The 16,569-nt window shown below is 37.0% G+C and overlaps 1 protein-coding gene across 3 annotated transcripts in view; it reads right to left on the reverse strand.

The window, feature by feature from the left end:
- Positions 1–252: 252 nt before the first annotated feature.
- Positions 253–16,569, reverse strand: part of LOC137399852 (sialate:O-sulfotransferase 1-like) — a 43,943-nt gene continuing 27,626 nt past the window's right edge. For all 3 annotated transcript variants that reach the window (XM_068086091.1, XM_068086090.1, XM_068086089.1), the window contains 4 exons: positions 13,675–13,837; positions 11,653–11,783; positions 8,280–8,503; positions 253–1,447 (listed from right to left, as the gene is read on the reverse strand). In XM_068086091.1, coding sequence (XP_067942192.1) covers positions 1,244–1,447; positions 8,280–8,503; positions 11,653–11,783; positions 13,675–13,837 — 722 coding nt within the window. In that variant the 3' untranslated portion in view covers positions 253–1,243. The remainder of the gene's footprint in view (positions 1,448–8,279; positions 8,504–11,652; positions 11,784–13,674; positions 13,838–16,569) is intronic.

A 16,569-nucleotide genomic window follows, 5' to 3' on the forward strand; every position in this document is an offset into this window, starting at 1 on the left:
ACAAAACATGACAGTCCTCGTAACAGACCTTGCTTCAACTACCAAGCATGGAGAAGCAGATGAACAAATCGGAAGGTGGATATCTCAGGTAGGTCTAGAATTATCTTATCTGTCAGAAATTTTAATATAATTAATTGAAGGGATTTGTATGCGGTGTTTGCATTATTATTATAAAACTTATTAAAATTATTTTACAGTTTTTCAGGTAACCGACAAACCGTCCATAAATCCTACATTAACAACCACCCAAGTTAGCAAGAGATGCCATCACAAGCACAAGTTATCTCTTCATGATGGAGACAACTCCCAACATAATAATAGCTGATTTTACGAGACATGACATTGAATTGGAAAGTCAATAGCCATATTTGCTACATCATATTGGCAAATAAATTAGCTAAATTATATTTATGACATTAACAAAAAATATATGACAACAGACACTTGGAGCACTAGACTTGTAGCCTGGAATAGGTGCAAACATGACTAGCAAGCAGTTGGCATAATTTGCGTATAGATGAACGCGCACAAAATTTTAGCAGTTTTTATCAGAAAGTATCCGTATTTTTATATCATTTGCAATTGTTTTTGATGATCTGACTACCAGGATGTTTCAAAATTAAAATCGAATCAAAGGTTATTGTAGTTGAAACGCTCAGAGGAAAAATATGTACAAAACGACGGCACTAGATGCTATCATTGCTATAGTTGATATCAGCTATTGCATTTAAGTTGCAGCATTGCACACCTCTATTCTGACAGTCTCTTCTTGATCTGAGCATTTTAACCGCGATCATGTTCTGTCAATTTTAATCTTGAAACATCCTGGCAGTCAAATCACATCAAACAGCAAAAGCAATCTCATATGATAAAAATACCAACATTTTCGGACAAAATCTACTAGAATTTTGTGCAAGTTCATCTCCAAGTCTAGTGACATCATAGTACTGCGTGTCCCCCAGGGCAACACTGCGCAGGTAGACAAAGATAACAAAAACATGAGAAGCAGGTGGGAATGGCTACGAAATGGCTAAGGACGGCATCAATAGAGATGTGATGTGTCAGATCAAATATGATTGGCTGAAGGACAGGCACTAAAAGATATTTACAAATCGTAGAGTAAATATACTTCTTTCTATGAATGTTAATAGTAAAAAGCAGATTCATTGGCTATCAAAATAAGATTTATAAAAGATGTGAAGTCACACGCATGATAAGAAAACTCCTACGCTCTGGCTGAAGATTACCTCACTGAATCCACATTTAATATATTTGGCTTTACTGAAAAGCTTTCTCTAACTAAGGTTGAGGCATAGTTGGGAGGAATTCTAAAACCGGGTCGTATGTGTGTGTAGTTAGTGGATATGAGGTTTTTTACATCTTCTAGAACCTTCTCCGCTTGCTCCAACATACTTTTATCGTAGAGTAGCCTTTTGTCTATTGGTTGCTGCAATAACAAAATGCATTGCAATTAGCCAACACAAAAAACTTTGACAATCTCAACACAAATGAACACAAGGTAAAATACTATAAAACCAGTCAAACATAAACTATAGAATGCAATTTATAACAACTAGTATCCTGGCTGTCTAGTGTGCAGAGATCATCAGGGCGTGTCAATAAAAGAAAGAATAAGTATCGTAAAACCTCTATTTGACCGCCACCTCTATTTGACCGCCACCTCTATTTGACCGCTACCTCTATTTGACCGCCACTACAGAAAAAAGAGTTCTATTTAACTGATTGTCAGTTCCTTTTGACTGTCACCTTTACATTCTTTGATCTTTACAAACCCATAATAGCAAGTGATCAGTAGAAAAGTGTTCACAAACCATATTAATTATTAATCGTTTACATTAAAAACAATTAATTTTCTCGTTGTCCAACTCCAAAGCTTTTCATTTTTTTTTCGTTAAAACTTTAAAAGCAACACCATAAAAATAACTAATAGGCTCACTCAGGCTAATAGTAGTTCCTTGTTTACTTGATTACTTGTTTACACGGTCTTGATACTCGGAAGTACAAGTAACGGTATATAAAAAATGGTTGCCATATACGATGGTGTATGAACAACGAGTTTCATGCTAAAAGTTGTGCTTAAAGCTTAGCGTTGTATCTGTGAAGACTGGTTCGCACTATATCTCCGTATCTCGGCGTTAATGCCACGATACTTCGGTGATCATCGATAACACCGATATTCAAACTGTCACAAACCCATCCACGTTTGCATCAGCGAATACTTCGTGATGTAGTGTACTCATTTTTCTTTTTACTTTTTCTCAAAGGAATCTTTTTGATTTTGCGTGCTTGAATCAAATACTAGGCCCGCAGCAACTACTATAAACGTAAATAAATAAATTCTGTTACCCGCGATCGTGAACTACAATCGCCGAAATGGTTCACATTGTACAGGCTGTTGTAGGTGCTCGGTGAAAGTTTGACAGCTCCAAACTTTCCCGACGTGTTTGTGTTGTTTCGTTGAAGCTATCGGTTTACATTGTACATAGTCGAGAATGAATGCAGAAAGGACAACTCCGACATACAGTGATATAGTGTGAACAAACCTTAATCACCTCAAGTAGGTATACCTTACGACCTACAGTGACAGCAGTGACAGCGCATGTCTCAGTTTAAAAACAGAAAGTAGCCAGGAGTGTGCTGATATGCCTTTATCACAATGCAGCACAATGACACTTGATCTACAAGTATTGAATTGTTCACCAATTTAAGCTCGCTAAACGTACTAATATAATTACGACTAGCCAAACACTGCCGAGGGATTTGCTGGAGAGCTTTGGCAGATTCAATAATGTATAAAACAGGAATAAATTGATTACCTAGACATGGTTAGCTAAAGATTTCCTATTAATTGAAAATGTCAGATAATGGAGTCAAGAGATAAAGGTCTAGACAGAGACAAAGACTCTGGGGCAAGACAGGGCAATCTGCAACAGTTAGGGCAATCAACAAGATGCAATCAGTGATGTAGACAGACAGGCCATCAGTATAACAATCTATAAAAAAACTTGAACAACAAGCCTTCAACTAAAGTGACTTATTACTCAAACCATGTCTGGTATTTTATATCCACTCAGTTACGATTTAATAATACGAGGGTCAGTCAATAAGCAGTGAGAATTTTATCAAAACATTTGCTCTATTTTACCTATCAATTTAACACTTTCTAGACTGTTACAAATGGGAGTTGTCATCACATACCTAAACATTCAACATTTAAGTGATTCATTTTTTTCATATTATTCATATTCAAAACGGTCACACAAAAAAAAATGTGCACTCCTTGAGCGAATAGATGTTATAAGTTTATATAGCTGAAGGTGTTGAGCCAAGTGTCATACACAGTAAGATGGAAGAGCAGTTTGAGAGAAAGGTGGATGTCACAAACAAGCTGCTATAGGTGGGTTGAAGAATTCAAAAACGAACGAGAAGACATTGCTGATGAGCGAAGAAGTGGTGGCCCAGTGAATGTTTTAACTCGTACTAATCTGATTTTTTACTATTTGATATCAACTCATCTTGGTATGAAAAGTTGAATATCTAAAGATTTTTAAAAAACAAATGTCTGCAGCTATTGAGTAACATAGTAAATTCATGACTAAGCAATGCCGAAACTCTGCTAAAAATTGCGCCATATGCCTTTAAATTATAATGACAGATTTGCCCCCCACTCAAAATTACTTTCTAAGATGTGCTAGCGTCGAGTTGAACAGTATGGAGTACACGTACAGTCAAACCTTAGTTTTGAGGATAATATGTTCCAGAAGGTTCTGTTTTGTTTTAAAAGGCTGTTTGAAAAGCTAATTGTTCAAAAGTCGAATCATCTTTTTTCATTAGAATTAATTAAATAATTTCAATCCACACCAAATCTAGAAAATAACTTTTTAAAAGCGTTTTTTACTATTTTACATTATAAACTGTGTGCACATGTAATGAGAGAGCAGGTAATATGTTAAATACAGTGATTGCGGCAAAAAAAGTTTATTAATAGACTATACTAGGATGGGGAATGTATTGAACATCTGTAACTGTAGCAACTCGTACTGTAGCCTTGTGTATGCAAGGCTAAGAGGTATGAGTATGGAATAAAAAAATTTTATGAAAATTATTTTTGTAAGAATAAAAATGCCAAAATAGAATGTGTTTATTTTAAGATGTCTTATCTAATATCCTGAAGAAAAACAAACACTTTGTTTTTATATTTTTACCAATTTTAACAGTCGTTCAAGCAGTGAAGGCTAGCCTACGCGACGATTACCATCTAAAACTCTAATGAAAGAGTACAGTCGTGCATCCTAGCAAATATCAGGTGAAATAAAAATAAATAGCAGAAACATTTAGAGTCTTCTATTTTTACCAACCGCAACATTAAAAGCAATTAAAATACGGTAATGACGGCGAGTTGCGTATTCGGGCTCGCTGATTCTTTTGGTTTGATCAAAAGCTGAATTTTTGGTTAAAGGTTGAGGTATAATAATTCTTGCTGGTGAAACTTTGATTCAGAAGCCAGCTAGAAGCAGAGTCCAGACTGTATGTATGAAGGGCTTAAATTCGAAGAGAACCTAAGAAATCCACACCTCTTCATGCTGAACTACACTGAATATTTCAACAAATTAGAGCTAAAGGAGACACCAGCTAATAAAAGCTAACAGGTTTAATTCAAACTTTAGCGGCTAGTCTGTGTTCCATAACTAGGAGTATTAGTTTCTGATAGAAATTGAGAGATGTCCACGGTACATTTGATCAAAAAAGTCGATGCGTCTGAAGCTAGCCGTAGACTGAGATCTTGCCAGCGAAAATCAATGCAATTGTTAATTCTTGCGACTCAATTTTAAAGAGTGATTCTACTGTAAAAATATTACTTATGGGAGAATACTGGCCTTAAGAGATTGTTCCAAAAATAGTCACAGCATCGCTAAGGAAGAAATATGATGGTGAGTGATAAAAATACAAAATGCAAGAGAAAGATAATAGTGCACATTTTTGGAATCAGCAAGACAGATGTTTCACCTAATTGTATATATAGGCCTACATGTATACACGTATACGTGTATACATGTAGGCCTATATATATATCTCATATATATATACATATCACATACATGTGATATGTATGTAATAAGTTTGTATAGTTGTCCTACCCTGAATATGCATTTAAATGGAAAACTTTCACTTATTCCAGGAAGAGTAATCTTTTAGCTACACAATGATAATAAAGTTGATTGGTTTACATCAAGTCATGTTACCCGAGGGGGGGTAGTGGGGGAGGGAGGGGGGAGGGGGGAAGGGGGGAGGGATGGGGGGGGTAGTGGAAGGAGGGGGGGCATTTTTATTTAGTTCTCTTCAAATTTGAAGTAACTCGTTCAGAACTATCAAACTGGAAACATAATATGTGGTGTAATAATGTTACAGTGTAAGTTAGTGTATTAATATAGAAATACTTATTTTTATTCAATACTATGAAGTATGAAAGATAGGTGAAAATCGATGTAAATTGAAGTGAAATGTTGAATATCCTACTTGATTTTCACAGTCTGGGTACTGCTGGGGTAAAAGTGTGATGTCGTGATAGAAAAGGTTGCACAAATGAAGTGTAACGAACCAGCTGATAAATATCCTAATTTTACATTTTAGCAAAATTAACCTCTTTGAATATTGATCTATGTTGGTCATCAATAATGAATAATAGAGGTCAATACTGAAAAACCTTAAGATGTACAAAGATATACCGTAACTAAGAAGCTGACGACTCCTAAAATATTGTGATAAGAATAACTACTGTATAATAAAAATATGTTGCAAGAAAAAGCAAACCTTCTGTAGAATAGGGCAGCATGAACGGTAAGATAAGATTATTGAGTGTTTCTAGTAAATGTTTGGCAACAGCTCCTCGACATTTCCATCTATCAACAAGGTGATGCTACCACTCAAACTATGAAGAACACGGCAGCAAATCAGATCGGCTGGCCAATCTTCTCGCTTAGTTTTAGTAAACAAAATCAACTTTCTCAGAGACAGCGGGTAAAGGTAGACAAAAATCCTGAGACTGTATCGAGAAAGAACGATACGGTCTAAACACTGCGTAACATTCACTGTAAGACTAAACAAGGACTTCATAAGTGGCTAAACGGAATGACTCGTGGTTTCAGGACACGGAAGTTAAGTGGCAGAGTGTCACCGTGCCAACATTTACTATCTTATATATGCATTTGCCATTTTAAATAATGCCCATGATTAATCGTGCATTAATCAATAAAGGTACGCGGTCAGGGCCATTTTCAACAGACATTTGTTCAATAAATGAGAAAAAAATATTCAGTAGCTTTTACAAGCCAAGAAATGCGGCTGTTCACAGAAAGTTAGCGAATAAAAGAAGAGCGATGCCCAAAAGCTCACAACAAAAGCAGCAAGAATGTTTGCTGAGACCATCACTTGGAGCCAACTATTCAGGGGGTGACATGAGCATGCATCATCTATGAGACTATTGGGGTGACACGAGCATATGTCTATGAGACTATTGGGGTGACAGGAGCATGTGTCTATGAGACTATTGGGGTGACAGGAGCATGTGTCTATGAGACTATTGGGGTGACACGAGCATACGTCTATAAGACTATTGGGGTGACACGAGCATGCACCTATAAGACTATTGGGGTGACACGAGCATGCACCTATAAGACTATTGGGGTGACACGAGCATGCGTCTATGAAACTATTGGGGTGACACAAGCATGCGTCTATGAAACTATTGGGGTGACACAAGCATGTGCCTATGAGACTATTGGGGTGATATGAACATGCTTCAATGTGTACTGCCTCTTTGAGTTTCCTTTGATGAACTGCTCAGAGTCATTAGGTTACTATGGCGATGCCTTGAAATGAGTCTCGCGCGACAGACAGAATAACTAGCTATAAGTTGTAATTACGGTGAAGACATTACGAGCTAAAGCAAGGCATTACTTTGGAATATGAAAACACCTTCTAGTAGTCTTGTCATCAAAAACAACAGCAGCGTGTTACACACTAGCAAGCAATAAAGAAAAGACAGCTAGCTCAACAATCAAGGAAACTGAGTGATTTCGCAAGAACCTCTATGGCTGACCGGCTGCCGTGTGTAGTTTAGTTCAAGGATGACGACATCATTCTTGACGACAATAAGATTTCTTCCTGTGACATTTTACCTCAGCCCCATTCACCAGATGCAACGAACAAGTTATGTGGCATGGAACTCTCTGTTGGCCATTTCGAGGATAGATGAGTTGAACACCAAGCTTACTATATGGTGATTCAGACAACTTAGGGCTGGTAGGGGGGACAAGGGCTGAACAGATGGGATTTCAAACGATTGGTCTAATGACAATTAGTGTAATACCAATTAAGCAATTTGACCATTTGGTCTAATAGCCCAATTCATCCAAAGACGTTTAGTCTAAAACCGATCCGTCCAATATACAATTTGGTCTAATGCTGATTAGTCTAAACTCGATACAAAGACAAGAATAGAAATAAGAAAACTTAATTCAGAAACTTGTATTTAATACACATAAGTTAAAATAGCGGGAATATTATTGAATTAAATGTAAATTCAAGTAATTTTTGTGTACAAAAAACTTTGAAAATACAAAAAGGAAATAAAAATTTAATATGGAAAACAACATTACGCCTATAATTATACTGCTAGCTTAAAATATTAGATTATGCCCCTGGACTAGCAGAAATTTGTATAAAAGTTAAAATTGTATATTTGGACAAGTTACTTTCAGACCAATCGTGTTGTTGGACCAATCGTACAATTAGAGAAGTTGATTTTAGACGAATTAGCTTTGAACCAATTGGAATTGGACCAATTGTTGTTTGACCAATTGTTCGGAACCGAAAGACACATGACAAACAGCTCGAACCAACCTTAGCTGTCTTCATCACAATTACTTGGTAGTACGTGTAATACGTGGAAAATGGATTGGATATCCTCGGGTTATAATAAAACAAGTTTGAGCCATGTCAATATGACATGTGACCAGCCTATGACTCACTATATGTGACCAGCCTATGACTCACTATGCATGTAGTTTTACTATGGCTTAGCACACGAGGCATAAGTCATACTACCCATGTAAGTATTCATGCCATCATGTAAGCATGTAAGCGTTTCCTGTATTATGTTAGCTGTCAGTGCTTGTCTCACTTGTGACCACTTGCCGCACATGCCATCTGTTATCACTTGCCGCACATGTCACCTGTTATCATGCCATGCTACTTACATTTCTGTGGAACTTCTGTTGAGCATTAGACTCAATGGTGCATCGGAGCCGATTCTCATCAAGTTCAAGGCCAAGGAACTCAACCATCGTTGTCAATTGTTCTTCGAGGTTCAATATCAAATCCTCGTAAAATATTATAACTTTGGGACCGTTGAATGTATTTATCCAGTAGTCCAGGCATCGTCCCCAGTTACGTATTTGATCATGAGCCCACTTGTTCCACTCTGTCAAAAATGATCATTGTATACTATAAACAGCTGCTTGTCAGATAAAAACAAGAATTTCAATAATCATTTGCTGTCATTCGCCATCCTACTCTAAATTGACAGGCTTACTACAAAACAGTTTTCAAAAGGTGTTCAAGTGCTTAGTGAATGTTATGGTATATGGCTGAACAAGAGAATAGAATGTTATGCTTCAATTTTCTTAGATTATTAGTTCATGGTAATATATCAGGCAAGAAAGCAAAGAACAAGAGTATATGATTGCATAGAGGATAAACAACCGTGCGCTATGTTTCCACGAAGCGGTTAATAGAGGATAAACAACCGTGCGCTATGTTTCCATGGCGCGGTTAATAGAGGATAAACAACCGTGCACTATGTTTCCACAAAGCGGTTAATAGAGGATAAACAACCGTGCACTATGTTTCCACGAAGCGGTTAATAGAGGATAAACAACCGTGCACTATGTTTCCACAAAGCGGTTAATAGAGGATAAACAACCGTGCACTATGTTTCCAGTAAGCGGTTAATAGAGGATAAACCGCCGTGCACTATGTTTCCATGGCGCGGTTAATAGAGGATAAACAACCATGCACTATGTTTCCATGGCGTGGTTAATAGAGGATAAACAACCATGCACTATGTTTCCATGGCGTGGTTAATAGAGGATAAACAACCATGCACTATGTTTCCATGGCGTGGTTAATAGAGGATAAACAACCATGCACTATGTTTCCATGAAGCGGTTAATAGAGGATAAACAACCGTGCACTATGTTTCCATGGCGTGGTTAATAGAGGATAAACAACCATGCACTATGTTTCCATGGCGTGGTTAATAGAGGATAAACAACCATGCACTATGTTTCCATGAAGCGGTTAATAGAGGATAAACAACCGTGCACTATGTTTCCATGAAGCGGTTAATAGAGGATAAACAACCGTGCACTATGTTTCCAGTAAGCGGTTAATAGAGGATAAACCGCCGTGCACTATGTTTCCATGAAGCGGTTAATAGAGGATAAACAACCATGCACTATGTTTCCATGGCGTGGTTAATAGAGGATAAACAACCATGCACTATGTTTCCATGGCGTGGTTAATAGAGGATAAACATCCGTGCACTATGTTTCCATGAAGCGGTTAATAGAGGATAAACAACCGTGCACTATGTTTCCATGAAGCGGTTAATAGAGGATAAACAACCGTGCACTATGTTTCCATGGCGTGGTTAATAGAGGATAAACAACCGTGCACTATGTTTCCATGGCGTGGTTAATAGAGGATAAACAACCGTGCACTATGTTTCCATGAAGCGGTTAATAGAGGATAAACAACCATGCACTATGTTTCCATGGCGTGGTTAATAGAGGATAAACAACCATGCACTATGTTTCCATGAAGCGGTTAATAGAGGATAAACAACCGTGCACTATGTTTCCATGGCGCGGTTAATAGAGGATAAACAACCATGCACTATGTTTCCATGGCGTGGTTAATAGAGGATAAACAACCATGCACTATGTTTCCATGGCGTGGTTAATAGAGGATAAACAACCATGCACTATGTTTCCATGGCGTGATTAATAGAGGATAAACAACTGTGCACTATGTTTCCATGGCGTGATTAATAGAGGATAAACAACTGTGCACTATGTTTCCATGGCGCGGTTAATAGAGGATAAACAACCATGCACTATGTTTCCATGGCGCGGTTAATAGAGGATAAACCGCCGTGCACTATGTTTCCATGGCGTGGTTAATAGAGGATAAACAACCGTGCACTATGTTTCCACGGAGTGGTTAATAGAGGATAAACAACCGTGCACTATGTTTCCATGGCGTGGTTAATAGAGGATAAACAACCATGCACTATGTTTCCATGAAGCGGTTAATAGAGGATAAACAACCGTGCACTATGTTTCCATGGCGCGGTTAATAGAGGATAAACAACCGTGCACTATGTTTCCATGGCGTGGTTAATAGAGGATAAACAACCATGCACTATGTTTCCATGGCGCGGTTAATAGAGGATAAACCGCCGTGCACTATGTTTCCATGGCGTGGTTAATAGAGGATAAACAACCGTGCACTATGTTTCCACGGAGTGGTTAATAGAGGATAAACAACCGTGCACTATGTTTCCATGGCGCGGTTAATAGAGGATAAACAACCATGCACTATGTTTCCATGGCGTGGTTAATAGAGGATAAACAACCATGCACTATGTTTCCATGGCGTGGTTAATAGAGGATAAACAACCATGCACTATGTTTCCATGGCGTGATTAATAGAGGATAAACAACTGTGCACTATGTTTCCATGGCGTGATTAATAGAGGATAAACAACTGTGCACTATGTTTCCATGGCGCGGTTAATAGAGGATAAACAACCATGCACTATGTTTCCATGGCGCGGTTAATAGAGGATAAACCGCCGTGCACTATGTTTCCATGGCGTGGTTAATAGAGGATAAACAACCGTGCACTATGTTTCCACGGAGTGGTTAATAGAGGATAAACAACCGTGCACTATGTTTCCACGAAGCGGTTAATCGGCCATTTTGCGTCATCCGTACGATGGAAGCCCCAAAACCTCGCAAGTCAAACCAATTTTATTACTCGCAAATTTTCATCAAATTTTTCACGCTTGCAAATGATGGAAATTGCACTCGCATATGACACACAAGAAAATGCCGGGCAAGCTATTCCATTTTAAACATTTTTTACACTTTAGTCATTCCAATTTCAAAAGCATGCTGCTAAGAGAGACAGGTGCGCGTCGCTGTGACCTCTGACCCAGAGTTCACAGCGACATCTGGCATAGAAAGGTTATCTCTTTTAAAAAGCACCCGCATTGGTCTACATGATGCGAATGTCCATTGTACCACTTATCGCATAGTAACACAACGTGCACACAACTTCACGAGCGAATCACACACGCAATGGAACCGTAGTGATTTTGTGATGGCCATGCAGCAATGCAATATTTCCTGTGGTAATATATAGAGAGACTGTATAAGATTACTAAGCATTTGTGTATATGAAAAGCCAGTCATATTAGACAATGACACAAGGCTGCAGTATACCTAGCAAGCAGTCAATTCACATGTACAGAATATAGAGGGAGGTAAGAGTAACTGCCCCAACCTTTTGTCACGGTGCCATCAGGTTTAAGGTATTTGTCTATAGAAGCAGACTTGATGTGTGAGCCTTTCATTCTGAACCAGTTGTATACAGAGATCGTCGCATCCAGCGGGTGGCGCACGACCACAACAGCTCTGTAATATGGTCAACAGGCAGATAGTTTTAGATAATTATATGACTTCATAGGCAATAATTTTTGTAAAACAGAAATATTTCCCAAATTATGACATACAAAAATCATAAAATAAAAAAGGACGACAGTCAATGAAATCAAATGAATGGTTTGATATATAGTGTTTAAAATGCCTTTCTCTGCTAAGAGATATCAGTTGGAGGATCGTTAAAGCAGCAAGCAATGATATTTTTGAAAGAATTGCTAGATGAATGCAATTTGTTCATATCAAGCAAGTTGAAATGAGTTGACAATCTGTAACTGTCATGTACAAAATGAATACATCAAACATGAAAGATCCTGAAGCTTATAATTAACATAAAATAAACATTTATTATAGGCAGAGTAAGAGATAGATTTAAAAAGACCATTCATTAGAATAAGATACTACTGGAATATGGTGTAGATTTGCAATTAGTCGGAATACTGTTTTCCAAAAAGAAATGATTAGTGACATATATATTATATAATAAATATTAATATATATATATTACATTGCATCTTGGAACTAGATTATAACAAACATGTATGCCAAAAATAATATTGCAAAGGATAAACTGATAATAAAATGCTATGGCAGATTTTGGGTTGATGTTTGGCCTGTAAAACTGAAGCAGAGTCAATGACTCAGTGACCTTATTACAAATAGTGTCGACATGATTACTCCAAGAAAGTTGATCTGTCAAAACCAATCCTAGCAATTATGTCTCACGTCTACAAGTGATAGATTGGCTGTTAAATTTATGATTTCGATATCGAAAACGATTCTACAAACTATAGAAAATATAATCTTTGTTATATGAACCACTCAGGCTATGGAAGTTTGGTGTTAGCCACCAAGCATGCCTTGTAAGAATAGAGTAGTTCTAGAACGTTCCTGGAGTGGATGGCCATCTTATATATGCCGGAAAAGGTGAGCAACCGGTGGGCTGCCTCGTGTGAGAAATGTGCTGAAGACTAACGCTTTTCTAATGATAAGTTGGTTTAGCTGAAGTCTGCCGCTGTTTGTTGTTTGTAATCACAATCAAGAGATTGAGTTTGTCGTAGCCAGAAGGAATGTTGAAAAGAGCAATTCTATGTTATTACGATAGGGAACAAGCTAAGGAGTGTCGATGCACTAAGTCTAATCACCGGTCAAGGCTGTTAAACCCAATTCAGACCATGAGATAAAAATAATAAAGAATAGTTAAATTATGTGTATTTAAAGAAAAAGCTCGTTTTACATAGCTCTCTGTTCTATAATGTGGAAGGTGTTGGTGTCTAGTACAAAGGGTTGTAGTTCTCCTGGGGAAGGAAGAATGCAATAGATGGTCAAGCGGATTGGAGATGCAATTTGAGCATTTTGTCAGCAAATATCTATCAAATATCTGAATAACAACATGTTTAGCTCAGCATTAAGGGAATTTAAACTCTGATAGTAACTGTCCATATAAGGTAGCATAACTTTAAAACACAACTTTTGAAAGTGTTCTAATTTTTCTTTGTCAGTCTTTGATACTAGCTAAGAAAGCATGCTAAAAGAGAGGTGCCCTGATATTGTGATAATCTATGTGATTTATATGGCTTAAAATGTCATGGTGGCCTGCGCCAAATTAGTGGTACGGCCAAGGTTATGACAGTTGGTGAATTCGCGAGCAATCTTAACAGCGATGATAAATGAAAACTAGCTGACAGCGCAGGGTCTATGAGAAGACGTGAAGCGACTGTAAACACGGAAGAATTGCAAAGGATTCCGTCACGATACAACAATTATGGCGGTATCTACATATAATTTACATATAATCTACATAACAAATGTCTTCATGCCTCAGCTCATTAACAATGCATGGGCAAGACAAGCGTTTCCTTCTCACCTTTTCCAGTAAGTTCCGGCAGGAGCTGAAGGGTCTGGGCCATTGTTGTCATCCCAAAATGGATGATGAGTTTTTACAGCTATGACGGTGTCATCTTTTCGGTAGGAGAAGCCAGGTGTTTTAGCAAAGGCTCCATCCCGATATATGTCACCAGTGTTTATTCCTACAATAAACACAGTCTTTTAGCAATAACAAATCGCGTGTACTTCTGTGTACCGCTTGTGTATTTGTTTTCCTTTTGCGGTTATGTACACTTCCAGCGGGGAAAACTGATTAACACCTTTGTTGTTTTATTGAGCAGCGTAATTTTAAAGATAGTTATTTACACTATCTACAAAAACACATTTTGGAGAAGATATTCTTATAAGAAAACGATGCACTTTGTTTAATTCACTCACGAGTTCAAAAACTTAGTGATATATATCCAGTTAACTACATATAAAAGCTACGTAAAGAAGCAAACTACATAAAAGCAAATTATATATAAATTAAATTAATAAAGTAACAAGGTATTAATAGAACAATATTTTTATTGCTGCTTTCTTATAGACTATAAAAACAAGGAGATATAGGTTTGGAAATGAAAGTAAAGATAACCATATGCAGAGGTAATCATGAGTAGAGGTCATCATACGTTAGAGTTGTAAACCGTATGACTACAACGTAGCTATTTATCTAAAATCATCAAATAACGCCTGTGTATCTAGTAGTTGCGTACACTAGTACTTCTAATAATTGTGAGTACTTTTAAAACAGAAAGGTTAACTTGGTGTCTTAGCTTATTTCTATCCTTGATAAAATCAGACAACGGACATGTGATTTCGTAGCTACATTTCAGTCATCTACAAATAATTTGTGCTAAAATTACAATAAAATACATGGTTTCATATATCTCTTGATAGATAACTTTGTGCCGAATCAGAGGCATATCAAATTTTTTACTAGGCCTGCTATAATTTTCACATAAGTCAACAAATTCTATGCACTCATCTCAAAATTCTTCCTTGATATAAAAATAATTACAGATTTGAGGAGCTAAGCCATTGGGTACATGATATAGTCAAGATGTTTGACAAATGGTCGTTTGTGGAAGGATACTACCACTCTCCTATTTTACAAGTCAGGTTCAGCAATGCGCTAGCCCTATTAAACACTAGAATATGCAATAACAACTATCTACCTCTACATCATGGTTTGAGGAACGGCTCGATGAATAATAGGTATCATCCCACTGAATATTATAGATACATGAACAACTCCGTATATCTGACTCAAACCTACTTCAAGCATATCAGGAAACATTTCAGCTCTGCTTATCGAATAACACTGCCAAGAGTTGAAAGCTAAAGAGATACTGTTAATCCAATTGTGATGGTCGTTGACACAAAAACAGGAAGTCCTTCATGAAAACTAGTGCCAACTTGCTGACCTCAAATGCTTTACAATAACATGAGCACAAGCAAATCATGGGAGGGCTACAAAGCGGAGTTATTACAATTTCTACGGACAATTTACAATTGAATTATATGTGCTATTTTTGCTCGATTCATTACAGATACTTGTGTGTTCTCATAAATTTAATTGTATGTATTCATAAACTACACAAATACAATATATATGTTATGTATAATAAATAGGTCTATAATATGTTCACGTATGTTTACGTACCACTTGTGTACATATATCGATGCAAACATATGTATACATACATTACACCTACATAATAACATAATTTTGTTTGGATGTATACATGAGTAATCATAAGTTATACAGCTAAAGTGGAAGATTTTTGAAAATTCTGTTTTAGAATAAGTTTTAGGAAGTTTGTTAAAACGACACAAAAAATTAAGTAGTAATAATCTTCGCTGACTTCCTAGCTAACTAAACTGTTAAATAACGTATAACCTTTATTTGAAAGCCACCTCTATTTGACCGCCACGCCAGGAGAAAAGTTGAAAAATAGAACGTCACCCTTTAATTGAAGGCCACCTCTATTTGACCCGCCACTTTAAGAGATTCTTTGATCTTCATGAACTCATAATAGCAAGTGGCCAGTAGAAAAGTGTCCGCAAAGTCATACTAATAATGACATGGTTACATCAATAACAATTCATTCTTTTGTTGCTGTCCATATCAAAGCCCGTTTTTCAACTCCAAAGTTTTACCAGCTTTTCATTAAAAATTTTAAAGCAACACCATAAAAATAATTAATAACTGTCTCAGGCTTGTATCGGGCTAATTATAGTAGTTCCATGTTTAATGCAGTCTTGATGCTTGAATGTGATCATTTATGTGAAAAATGGTTTGGCAATCACGATGTAATCTTTACTTCTATTTTGTTGTTAAAACTTCTGCTTAGGGCATGTGTAAGCTTACATGCGGCTAGAATTGTATCTTCATTTAGGTGAAATGTGCATTTTAAGTGGTGAGACGTTGGCTTTGCCCTGCTAAAAAATTGTTTGGACACTAATATCGACTAGTTCAGCAGTGCAGAAGAAGAGTGGAAGTCAGAAGACAATGTGGAAGGTATTGAACAACCAGAAGATAAAATGTGTCCAAATGCAAGCAACAATCAGAACTCAACTGGCAGAGCGAATGATGCATATATTTTTGTTTCAAAAGTGTTAGTTTTTGTTTCTGTATGTATTATAAATGTGGTTTGCTTATGTAACTTGTCTCTTAACATATATTTGTAGCATTTGATAGACTATTATTAAAGAAATTTTAAATTGACAGATTTGTAACATATGATAGTATTATTGCTGATATCTCAACTCGGCTTTTGATGGATTGACACTCATAACTTCTCTTCTATTGCACATGAAAAACCAGTTTTGGCTGCAAACTGTAGCAAACAGATCGATGAGTGCAATGAGCTTTTATGCAGCGTTGTTA

Source organism: Watersipora subatra, chromosome 7 (assembly GCF_963576615.1).
Source record: "Watersipora subatra chromosome 7, tzWatSuba1.1, whole genome shotgun sequence".
NCBI classification, from domain to species: Eukaryota; Metazoa; Bryozoa; class Gymnolaemata; order Cheilostomatida; family Watersiporidae; genus Watersipora; species Watersipora subatra.